This window comes from Canis lupus, chromosome 18 (genome assembly GCF_003254725.2).
Source record: "Canis lupus dingo isolate Sandy chromosome 18, ASM325472v2, whole genome shotgun sequence".
NCBI lineage: Eukaryota > Metazoa > Chordata > Mammalia > Carnivora > Canidae > Canis > Canis lupus.
This window is the reverse complement of record NC_064260.1, coordinates 17828814-17841569: the sequence shown is the minus strand read 5'-3', so window position 1 is coordinate 17841569 and position 12756 is coordinate 17828814. Positions and strand designations below refer to the sequence as shown.

Sequence of the window (12756 nt, the reverse complement as noted above, 5' to 3'; positions counted from 1 at the left end):
AAGGTTAGAGAAAGGTAATATGAGTACTGCTATTTTTTTTTTAAATAGGCCTTGAAACACTCATCTTTCATTCACATGTATTTCTTTAAGAAAATTAAATATAAAAGCAAAATTTAAAAATAGAACAAATAAAATCTGGTTAATGGTTCTGGTGGCTCACTAACATAAAATGTGTGATTACATTTGCTAGATACAATTTGTGACATCTGTGATGGTTGCTCTGGAGAATTTTTTGGTTGCACATATCCAAAGCTACTAGGTAAATGACCCTCCAATAAGAAGGGTATTAGTGTGCTAACTGAATGTAAGTGTAATATTTCAAACCTTCTGTTACCAAGAAAAGTCAAACTAGTACATTCTACAAATGATCTTTAGTGAAGTTTGAAATGTTTAACATAAAAAGTCACATAGATAAAATGTTTAATAAACATTACTAAATCTCTTAAGTAGACATTAAGAGGAAAGCTTTCAAAGATCTATGAAGGAAATAAAAAAAATTTAGTTTTATTTAATTCAGTTTAAAGCTGAGTGGAGGTTAAAGGCAAAGATGACACCAATATAGAGAACTACAAAAGACTAAATTAATAGTATGATCAACATTGGTACTTCTGATTCAGTACGTTCCATGTAACATGATAGTGTACATCTGTGGTATATTCTACACAGAAAAGAAATAACACAAAGATGGACTGTATTCTTAGGTTTCTTTAATTTTTAAAGCACCCTAATTACCATTTCCAATTCAATTAAATTTACAAATTGTCTGATTTTATCCCATATGAGAAAAGCTTTCAATATATAATTATGTTTTGTTACTAGGACCTGAAGAATAAGGCACCAAAAATGTTTTAAAGCATGAAAACAAACATAATTCACTGTATACGCTAAAAACCTAAAAAACCAGATGTACAACATAAATTTTAAAGAGTGTAAGCAACACTCTTCAGGAGTAAATGCTCCTGTGCAAATACAGTAAATGCTTTACTGTATTTTGAAAAAAAGCATTTATTCTTTCACTTCATAAAAAATTACTTGGGTAAAGTTTATTTTGAAACATATAGGATGACACAGCTAGTTAAGTAGTTATGACAACTAATCCTAAAACATCAAAATAAACATTTTAATATTTTGGTTTGAAAAATGTAGTCCTCAAAGGCTTATTTTACTGAAAAGATTCAACTGCTGAATTGCACCTTAGAAGAAACAGATTAAGACTATAGTTTCCTGAAATAAAACAGTTGTAAATTATAATAGCTCTGCTAATCCTAGCTGCAAAAGAAATTAATACAAGAAAAATTTAATGTTTTAATAAAATACTAGTTATATTCAAAATCATGGAAATTTGGCTTATAGCTAAAAATAATTAATCTAGCCACTTTAATTAACTTTAATAATGTGAGGTAAAAAGTGGAGAAAAACCATTGATAAGTGTCATCTTTCTAGCTTCTTTAGAAATAAAATTAGCAGAAGGAAAACCAAAATGCTCCCCTTACACTCAAAAGATCCTGAAATCTATTTGTCATTACTTCAGGTAATATGTGACACAACTCCACAGCATCAAAAGAAAAACTATGCATTTTTAGAGTAAGAATATTTAAAAAGTTGAAAGCCTTGACTATCAACTTACCTTCTTTTGATACCAGACTATAGCATCTGTGACTTTGGACGCCATTTATTCCACTGAAATCACACATTCGTCATTTTAGGCTGTGCAAGAGAGAAAAACATATGGACGACTTTACTTCCACCTTCCAGAAGGAGACTGAACAACATGCGTACATAGCACTCTGGTTACTTGCAGAGCAAGGGGTGTATGACTATACTTATATTACACCCTTCCTCATTACTATTTTAGCAACAGGTTCTTCTTAAGTAAACAAAAATCAGTTGCCATAATAAAAGGATCTTTCTATGTGAACATAGCACTTGAATTTTCTAACAAGATGGATTTTTAAAAATAAGCCTTTTAAATAAATTTCTGAATTTCCCAGGTTCTACTGGAAATTCTTCCTTTATAAATTCACATATGACAGAAATCAATTCATCCACTCAGTAACAGACCGGTTTTGCTATAGTTCCTATCTGGGAATTAATGCCAATTACTGTTGCTAAAGGATTGCTGGATAAAGATGCCAAAATTTATAATCATATTTAATGTTCTCTGGTACTCAGTAAACACCAATTTGAACTAAAATCAAATAACTGGAGAAACTTAATTTATGTTAAATACTAAACCAATATTAGACTTAATTACACAGGAATAATTAATATTACACACTTCCCAGATATCACAGTTTGCTAATACTTAGAAATTTACCACAGACCATTTCATAAGCATCTTGTTCGTGTTTGCCTAAAACAGTTCTGGATACTAAACTTAATGGTTCCTAAGCCCTGGAGAAAATGAATTCCAGTTAACTCTGGAATACTGCTCTAGTCATAAGACCAGGCTGGCATGGAGGGCGCCTCTGGTATGATGTTAAGGATGAGCCTAAACAGGTTCAAACACAGATACTTGCCCCAGAACTCATTACAAACCAGGATCATCCAAGGCCACAGAGGATTTCAGGGAGCAACACACCACAGCAAAGCTGATCCCAGCACGTGCAGATCTGCGACTGTACAGATGCTACCACTCCAGACTTTGCCCAGAGTCAACAAAATACTGGAGGTTTATAAATCATTCTTGGGAGCACATTAGGCTTCAAATATAAGAAAATTACTATCAGGAAAGTCAAATGTTCAAATCATCAATCTCTAAATAAAATTTAAGGCAGTATTTATTCGATATCTGTATTTTTGACAGTGATGAGCTGGATTATTTTATTAGCTTTCCTAAGATAATAATTCTGTCTTTAACTGACTAAATTCAAGTAAACTAGGTTTTGAAAATCCTGACAAATGCCCTGGCATTTGTCATAGGAGGAGCATAGAGTCAAAAGACCTGGATTCAAATACCACCTAGTATGTAATTTTGAAGCAGTAACTTAATCTCTCTAACCTCAGCTTCTTTTAGTTGTACAACAGGAATAACTACCTATTCACTCCCTGGAGGGATTTTGCGACTGATCAAGTAATATTCATAAAATGTCTAGCACAGTCCAGTGTATACAGCAGCTGTTCAACTATAACTATTTTTATTTTTATTATTAATTTTAAAATTCTGCAAGCCAGGAACTGGGAAGTATTTGTATTTCCTTTTTAAAACATGGAAAATGGTTTAGAAAAGGAATACATACAATCAGTTTTTATTGACATTTAAAATAAAAATAGCTACTAGACTATCATAAAATCACAATGTCAATTCCCAACTATATGCACATGGAGTATTTAGAGATTTCAAAGTTCACCTCCACTGAAGTTTCTTAGTCAGGTGTGGCTACTATTAATTTCTCCCACCAGGGGTTTGGGGGAAGCTTTCTCTTACTGACCTTAAAATCTCCTGTTTTGGTTCTTCTGTCCTGGAGATTTCTGGGGATAATTCATCAGCTTTAACACAATTCATCCCAGAAGTTTTTTCCATTGATTCTGCTATAGGACTATCCATTTTAACATTACACCTTCATTATGTTTGTTGAGACAAAAGACTGACAAGACACATGTTTTCCAAACTGGTTAGAACTCTCCTTCTCCCCTCTGCTGCCCCTAACCCTTGACAAATGCAAACTAGAAAAAAATGGTATAAAAACTATAAGAATTATCAACTTTCCACTTTTACTCTCCTTTCACTTCACCCAATCTTTACTGATAAAAATTCCAGATTATCAACCAAAATGAAGATTCTCTCTTTTAATTCTCCAAGAGTGTAAATAATGTGCATTTCATATACAAAATGTGAAAGGATTTTTTTATTCAGTCCATCTATTAAATATATGAGATATTTAATATATTTGAAGAATATTTAAGTGGGTATGTAAGTACTAATAATTTTTTTAAAAGCTTCAATGAAAGTGAGGAAAACACTGACTCCTTCAAATAAAATGATAGATCATTTTCAAATATACTTTGGTTTATACCTAGCTACATTTAGAAATAAATTCTGAAAATCAATTTTAACAGGGCACAAAGTATATGAAATGTTATAAACATTTTATTTATATTTATTTTGATCTACAGAAATAACAATTCTATCTGTTTAAAAAAAAAAAAAAAACACAACACAAGCCCTCTTCAGTAATGGCAAGGTTTGCTCTGCAAACTCATTTAATAGTTTTTCCATTGTGTCAACAACTTTTCAGTGACACAAGTGGCTCGTACCTATTTTTAAAACAGGTTTTACAGCATGCTGAGATGGATTTCTGAATCAGACTTCTGATAAAGTATACTCAAAGGCAACCAAATTTCACATGAATATAAATAACAAAGAATAAGTCAACAAATGATTTCATGAATAATTAATATTATTTCTAAAGCCCTTCGAATGTCTTTGATTCTGAGAGTCCAGGAATACAGGTTTACAGTCTCTATTATGACAGTTATCAAGCTAACTATTTTAATGCTAAATTATGACATTAAAGTTAATTTACAGGAAAAAAAGTAGCATAGAAAGCTTACTGAGTACCTTGAACTGAGGATCTTAATCTTTTCTGATCAACTGATCTGATAGAAGGATGGGTATTAAGATATAGAAATAATCCAATTATAAAACTACAGAGCTAACTGCAGGCATAATATTTAAATCTCGGTATAGACAGTTACTCTGAGCTAATTCTCTCCTTAACACCGCTTTAATCATTATACCTTGTTAAAACATCTGAAATTACATTTTACTATGTCAAAGACCACATAAAATGTATTTATGATGTCAAAGCCTGGGTGGAGGAAAAAGGGGACTCTGAAGAGATCTTACATTAAGTCTGACTTTATAAAATCTCACTATCAAATATATTAATGCCCAGGGGTATTCTTTGTAAACAAAGAAATGGTCAGGTTTTTAACCATTTCCTACGTTAGGAAAAAGTCAATCTATCAAACACTACATATTACAATGAACTTCTCTCATTATTCTGAAACAAATTTCTGTTCTAGCACGACTTTCACTATACTTGGAAGCAACTTTTGCCTGTCCCCAACACTTGGCTTGTGCTGTTATTCTCATTCCTTTTCTCCTCTCATCCATTCTCTTAAGTCAGTTCAAATCCTACTTACCCTAAGATGAAGCTTCTTACAAATGTGCACTTGGACAGAAAGTGTTAAAGTCTGAGTCTCTTCCAGCAATGATTGTACTAAGAAATCTGGTATTTAAATAAAAATGAAGAGCTAGGGCAGCCCGGGTGGCTCAGAGGTTTAGCGCCGCCTTCAGCCCAGGGTGTGATCCTGGGGACCTGGGGTTGAGGCCCATGTCAGGCTCCCTGCATGGAGTCTGCTTCTCCCTCTGCCTGTGTCTCTGCCTCTCTCTTCTTGTCTCTCATGAATGAATAAATGAAATCTTAAAAAAAAAAAAAAAAAAAGAAAGAAAGAAAAGCACTATGGCCACCCATGATTTGATTATATATAAACACACTAAAGGAAAAAGAGAGGCATCTTTCCTCCTTCATGTTTCTAAGTACCCAGTACATTATAATATGCAGTAGAGGAAGTAGAGCAGAGAAAAAGTGATGACTAAGCATCAGGAGAACTGGGTTCTAGATCCAAGTTCTGACGCTACATGCTATGTGCCTTTTTTTTTTTTTTTCTTAAGATTTTACATATTCATTCGAGAGACACAGGCAGAAGGAGAAGCAGGCCCTCCCCTCCGCTGCAAGGAGCCTGATGTGGGACTTGATCCCAGACCCTGGGATCATGCTCTGAGCCGAAGATAGATGCTCAACCTCTGAGTCACCCAGGCGTCCCTAAATGCTATGTGCTTTTGAGTAAGTTTCTGAGTTCTCTGGGCCTTAGTTTCTCACGTATACCATCTAGCCAAACATCCCACAGCTCAATAAAGGCTACACAACTAACAACTCCAATAACATACAGCAATTTCTCTGAATTTCTTTACTAATTCACCCCAAAACACTACTATTAGTTAAATCAATGTTATGTGCACAGAACTTAACATAGCAGAAACTTTTAGACAAAATGGAACACATGCTATTTTTAAAAGGTAGTTTATAGAAATCTCCTTAGGCCCTGATCTCAGTATTATTCTTTTCAACAAACTTACATCACTCCCTGCTGCCTTTAGAAAACTATTCAGACCCATTACCCTTTAGAATTATATTCAGACCATCTAAAATCTCACCCTAAACTACTTACCAATATTACTGCTACCATCTTCTCATATATCCTGTTTCAACCACACTACGTTTCTTACACTTTTCTACCTCTGTGCCAAAATTAACACCTCTCTTTCCAAAACAAGGAGGATTTCCAGAAGGCCTCCTAAATTCTACTTTCTCTACAAGTTTCTCCCAAATTCCTCCACTAAAGACTGTTCATCATCCTACAAGTTTCTCCCAAATTCTTCCACTAAAGACTGTTCATCATCCTGTTCTGTGTTCCCAATAATGAACATATTGTTTTTTATGTACTTGTTGATATGTGCCCCCATTCCATTCATAAATTGTTTCAGAGCAGTTCAATGTCTTATCTCTGAATTCTCCTATTGCTCTTCTGTATATATTAAACACAATGTTCACAAACCAAATTTAAAAATTGCTAACCAGGGGCGCCTGGGTGGCTCAGTCAGTAGAGTGTCTGCCTTCGGTTCAGGTCATGATCCCAGGGTCCTGGGACTGAGCTCCATGGCAGGCTCTCTGCTCAGTGGAGAGCATGCTTTTCCCTCTCTCTCTCTCTGCTCACCACTCTGTCTACTGGTGTGCACTCTTTCTCTATGTCAAATAAATCAAGTCTTTAAAAATAAAAACTGTTAACCAAAACACCCTCACACATGAATCAATTTAAGGACCAGAACTGAAAATTCTACTGGTTCCAACTCCTATACCACCACAACATGCACATAAACACAAAAACATACTCTTTCCTCACAGTAAGAGGTAAAAATATTGTGAAGTATAATAAACATGGCCAGTCTGTTTACTGACATGTCACTCAATCAAACAGTGTATAACTATTTGTAGATTTTAAAAGTACAATGAAAAGGAGTTAAAGTCAAATCTGCCATGTTCTAAATGTTAAAATTAAATATAACTCAGTTGCTTCCTCCACAGCTAAAATAAGTGATTTTTCGACTTTAGAAACTAGGAACAAGTCCTTTCCAACTAGGGCCTAGCAAAATGGCTCCCGCAAAGAAGGGTGGCAAGAAGAGGGAAGCCCGTTCTGCCATCAACGAGGCAGTGACCAGAGAATACACCATCAACATTCACAAACGTATCTGTGGAGTGGGTTTCAAGAAGCGTGTCCCTTGGGCACTCAGAGATTTAGAAATCTGCATGAAGGAGATGGGAACTCCAGATGTGTGCATTAATACCAGGCTCAACAAAGCTGTCTGGGCCAAAGGAATAAGGAATTCCCCATACTGTATCCATGTGCAGGTATCTAGAAAATGTAATGAGGATGAAGATTCACTAAACAAGCTCTACACGCTGGTTACCTACATACCTGTCACCACTTTCAAAAATCTACAGACTGTTAATGTGGGCGAGAACTAATCGCTGATTGTCAAATAAAGATACAAAACTGGAAAAAGAAAAGAAAAGAAAAGAAAAGAAAAGAAAAGAAAAGAAAAGAAAGAAAGAAAGAAAGAAAGAAAGAAAGAAAGAAAGAAAGAAAACCAGGACAAAGCTCTCTTATGCCCTTAAAAGGTAATAAATACTAAGGTTCAAATCAAAACTTTTATACTGATACTGAAAACAGTGAAACCCAGGTAATGGGCAGAAAGAAATCTACTAGTACCAAGACTGCTACTTTCTAATCATGTGACCTCTAAATTGTTACAATTCTTGGAAAGTTTTTTAAGCTGGAATGAGGATATGATTTCATGGAAATGTTGTGAAGAATAAATACCACACACTGTATGTTTAAAGTTGTTTTCAATCTTAAGATAGAAAAATGAAATGCAAAATGAGGTGTAACAAAAAGAGCATTTCCTCTTATATGAACCAGTTCATAAAAAGAATATTTATTTACAATTTTTATTTTCCTGCATGGAACCAATGCATAGTCTGTATATTTTGAGTGAGAGGATAAAATCTAATCTAAGCAGGAAAATTATAGGCAAGTAACTTCTCTTAAAGCTATATGTATAAAAGCATTTTGAGCTATTGTGAAATCTAAGAGAATCTCTAGATTTATAATTTTAACACTACCCACAAAGCCCTCCATGAACTTTCTGATGGGTACAACCAATCCACCTGGTTATGTCCTTTAATGCAACTTTGTAAGTTTCAGGGTTCTTAACTTTAACATATATCCACAACATCTCTACTAGTAACTTGTTAAGCATTCTTTGTGCTTTTTTTTAAGTACTTAATATTTTTATTTGACTGTTGTGTCACTTGGAAAAATCAAATAATTATAATCCATTTAAATGGTTTAACTTCCTCATTTACTACCAAGAAATTTTTACCCTCAACAAATCAGGCTCCATTCAAATATGGATATGTTATTACTGGCCTCTAATAGAAACATTAACTGAATAAGTGGTTCAGGTATCTTTATCAAAATAATAGAGCACTAAATGATATTCAAATAACTTAAAGACATAACAGATCTTAAAAATGATCTTATGTAGAGATTAAAAAATGCTAACTGAATTCCTACTTCATTTTTACTCAAAATTCCTACATTTACTTTTTTAACATTTATGTTTTAAGTACTAAAAGTAATCTTTTAAGTTACTGACTCAACTGAAAAATAAAATTTAAATATTCTAAGACAGAGTTGTAAAATGTTAACAATAAAAAAAGACAACAAACCCAAAATCGAGTCACTTGTGCTAAGTCCCATGTCAACAAACCAAGGCTTTAATACCTAACTCACCTGCAACTTCAACCCCTCCCAAGAATGTAATCTTAAATCAGTGAATCTGGAATTTCCTAGTCAGCACTAGTGAGGTTATCTGCTTAACAGACCCCTTCTATCCCCCAACGAACGATAAAGTAATCTGCTCTTTCCCTGTCTCTGCTCCTTCTGCCTATAAAAGTCTTCCATTTTGTTCAGCTCTTTGGAACTCTTTTCTGTTTGCTAGATGGGACACTGCCCAATTCATGAATCACTGAATAAAACCAAATGACTCTTTAAAATCACTCAATTGAATTTTTTTTTTTTAACAAAACTCAACATCTGCACTTTTACTTCTGTTATTCCTAACAGAGGAAGTAAAGGGAAGACACCCAGTTTCACTTCTTATAAATTCAAAATACTAAACAGAAACTATAGGACCATAAATTAAGCTCTTCTATGAACCTGTTACAAGTACCTCCAAGGGAAAAAAAAAAAAAACACAAAAATGCATTTTCCCTCCTCAAATCAACTCCTCTTTTACTATCTACTCAAGCACGGAACCCTAGAATCTTTCTTGTCTCTTTCCCTTTCCCACCACCACCTGTTTGATAACTGGCAGATAGTAACTAGTAAGTATTAAGGAATAAATTAATATAGTCTATTTGTCATACTGTCAAAACATTTTTCATATAACCCCTCCGTGGTCCACTACCAGACCTGGTGCAAGTCCACATCATCTATTACCAGAACTACTCTAACAGTCTCTTACTACTCCTTCACTTTGTAAACTCCTGATCTCATCATATCTATCTTCTTAAAATTATCTAATGATTTCCCATTGCCTAAGAAAATAGTTTAACCAGACAAAATATCCTTTTTTTGTTTACAACCCAATCACAGGTTTATCACCTTTACAATCAGCAGCATCCAACATCTTTATCTTCTTCTACATAAGACGTCTCACCTACCCTCTCCAATCTGCCATCCAAATACACATCCTATAATCTAGCCATTTGGGCTTCTGACTGTACCATTTTCATGCTTGCCTTCTAGTCCTTGTCATATTTCCTCTGTCTAAAATAATTTTCTCCCTGTTCTGATCTGACAAATCATATTGGATTCTTCTAGGCCATGATCATTAAGAAATTAAATTATGAGATATAAGCAGTGGTGTTCAAGTAACTTCATTACTTAAAGAGTTATTTTAGATTTAAGTATTTCAAACTAGCAAGGAAAAAAAAGCAGACTAAACACAGGCATCTAATTCTACTCCTTTACAATATATAACTGAAACTAGAGCAAACGCATGTACATATAAGGACAGGGAGAATAGAGAGAAAACAAAAATAAAAATGAAGCTTGAAATAAGATATATGACTGGTAACCAATCTAGCAGATATAAGACAGCAGTAGACAATAGTGGACAAAAGAGAGTATCAACCCAATTTACATAATAAAAACCAACAAAAGCTTCAAAGACTGTGGCACAGGTTCCACTGAAGTAGAAGTAAAGGTGGGATCTACAAAAGAGGTCTAGTTGAAAGCTATGAAGCGGCAGATCCACATTCTCACTGCATACCACTGAGTGACTATTTCTCCATGCTCCTGTAGATGACAAAGTCATATATGTATCTCTACAAAGATAGGTAAATAAAATTTATCAACTAAAAAAGTTGAAAGTATTTGCCTCGGAAAGGGAAAATGTGGGGATGGTGTTCTAGGGCTGTATTTTTCCTAAACTTTGTATAACCATCTGTTTGTGGTAGTTCAATTCATAGTAAGAAACATAAAACCCTTGAATAAAAAGGGGTTGCACCACAGATCCCCCTGCTCCACAAAGTTGAAAATCCACATTTCTCACTTTTCTCACTTCTCTAACACTTAACTACAAATAGCCTGTTGTTGGCTGGAAGCCTTAACGATAACATAAACAACGGATTACAAATCCGTATGTTGCATTTATTATATCTTGTATTCCTATAGTAAAAGAAGCTAGAGAAAAGAAAATATGATTAAGGAAATCATAAGGATGGGCAGCCCCAGTGGCGCAGTGGTTTAGTGCCGCCTGCGGCCCAGGGTGTGATCCTGGAGACCCAGGATCGAGTCCCACATTGGGCTCCCTGCATGGAGCCTGCTTCTCCCTCTGCCTGTGTCTCTGCCTCTTCTCTCTCTGTGTGTGTGTGTGTGTGTGTGTGTGTGTCTCTATGAATAAATAAATAAGTAAAAAAAATCTTAAAAAAAAGATCTACTTTCTTAAAAAAAAAAGAAAATCATAAGGATGAAAAATTACATTCACACTACTGTATCTACGAAAAGAATCTGCATATAAGTGGATTCATGGAGTTCAAATCCCTATTGCTGAAGGATCAACTGTATTTGGCTTTTGTTCCTACTACTGGCCCAGAGCTCCTGAAACCCTTTAAATTTTCCACAGTGAGAGTGGTAGTGGTGTCTTTTGTTATAATGAGGTAACTTTCAGAAAGTACCTAAACAAGAGTACTGGTTGCCAGTGGAAAGTTGGAACATTCATTTCAATTACTCTCTACTTTCCCCCAATCTCCTGCGAGCAGAGAGCAGCTAGAGATTGAGCTCAATCACCAATGGTTGATGATTTAATCAATCATGCCTATGTAATCAAACCTCCATAAAAACTCAAAAGTACATGATTCAAAGAGCTTTCAGGTTGGTGAAAATGTGGAGATTTGGGGACAGTGATGTTCAGACAGCATGGAAGCTCTGTGCTCTTTCCCCATATCATATCCTATGTATCTCTTATATCTGTCTGTTCCTAAGTTGTATCTTTTTGTAAAAAAAAAAAAAAAACAAACAAACTAGTAATCTAGTAAGTAAAATGTTTCTCTGAGTATTGTGAGATTCTCTAGCAAATTAACTGAATTCCAGGAGAGGGTCATGGGAACCTTCAATCTATAGGTAAGTCAGAGGCCTTGGAAATAACTTGGACTTGTGGCTGGCATGGGGGAGGGTAGCAGTCTTGTGGGACCTAGCCCTTAAGTGGTAGGATGTGATAATGTCAGAATTAAGCTGAATTACGGGACACCCAGCTGAAGCTGGAGAATTACTTGGTGGTGTGGGAAAAACACACACCATGGAATTGATACCAGACTTATACTCTTAAGACAAATATCAGTAGAACTTTGAAAAGATTACAACAAATTTTATTTTTTAAGATTTATTTACTTGTTCATGAGAGACCCAGAGAGAGAGGCAGAGACATAGGCAGAGGGAAAAGCAGGCTCCTGGTGGAGAGCCCGATGCAGGACTCAACCCCAGGACCCCGGGATCAAAATATGAGCCAAAGGCAGACGCTCAACCACCAAGCCATCCAGGCGCCTCTACCAAGTTTTAGATTTCAATTTCCAAATAGTTATAGTTTCAGTTAATTGGAATCCTACTATTCTTAAATATGATTTGATTATGTAAATATCTTCCAAGATATTCATTTAATATATTGGATTAACCACCTCTTACCTAACATAGTCTTCATTATTCACAAATTCTGCTCTATGCAAACTTGCCTGCTATTTAGTTTTTAATTTGTAAGCTCAAAATCAATACTCATAGTACTTTCCTAATCATTTCCAGACATGCACAGAGTAGCAAAAAGCTTGAGATGGCTGATTTCCAGCAGATTTCCAGCTGAGGTCAAACAAGATGATGCTCTGTCTTCTTAGGACAGCTTTCATACTATAAGTAAGTTCCTTTTTGTGGTCTATTTTGTGACAAATTTTCAATTTTTGCTTTTTGTCGCTGATTTTTTTGTTCAAAATGGCTCCCAAGGGTAGTGCTGAAGTGCTGTCTAGTGTTCCCAATGCAAGAAGGCTCTGAGAGGAAAACACAGGCAGCAAACTC

At 35.0% G+C, this 12756-nt stretch overlaps 2 protein-coding genes across 6 annotated transcripts in view; one reads left to right on the top strand and one right to left on the bottom strand.

Moving 5' to 3' along the window:
- Positions 1-12756, bottom strand: part of PHTF2 (putative homeodomain transcription factor 2) — a 113621-nt gene that overhangs the window by 84141 nt on the left and 16724 nt on the right. For 2 of the 5 annotated variants that reach the window (XM_035701396.2, XM_049096416.1), the window contains exon 1: positions 1628-1786. In XM_035701396.2, coding sequence (XP_035557289.1) covers positions 1628-1672 — 45 coding nt within the window. In that variant the 5' untranslated portion in view covers positions 1673-1786. Of the gene's footprint in view, positions 1-1627; positions 1787-5148; positions 5456-12756 lie in introns of those variants that run through there. The other 3 variants (XM_049096415.1, XM_025449382.3, XM_049096417.1) reach the window with 3 other exon arrangements.
- Positions 7218-7703, top strand: LOC112661357 (60S ribosomal protein L31-like). Its single transcript, XM_035701989.2, has one exon. The coding sequence runs from the start codon at positions 7218-7220 to the stop codon at positions 7590-7592; it is 375 nt and encodes a 124-aa protein (XP_035557882.1). The 3' UTR covers positions 7593-7703.

Bases quoted from the DNA above. Each gene is read 5' to 3' on its own strand.
- LOC112661357 (XM_035701989.2), top strand. From the start codon at position 7,218: ATGGCTCCCGCAAAGAAGGGTGGCAAGAAGAGGGAAGCCCGTTCTGCC.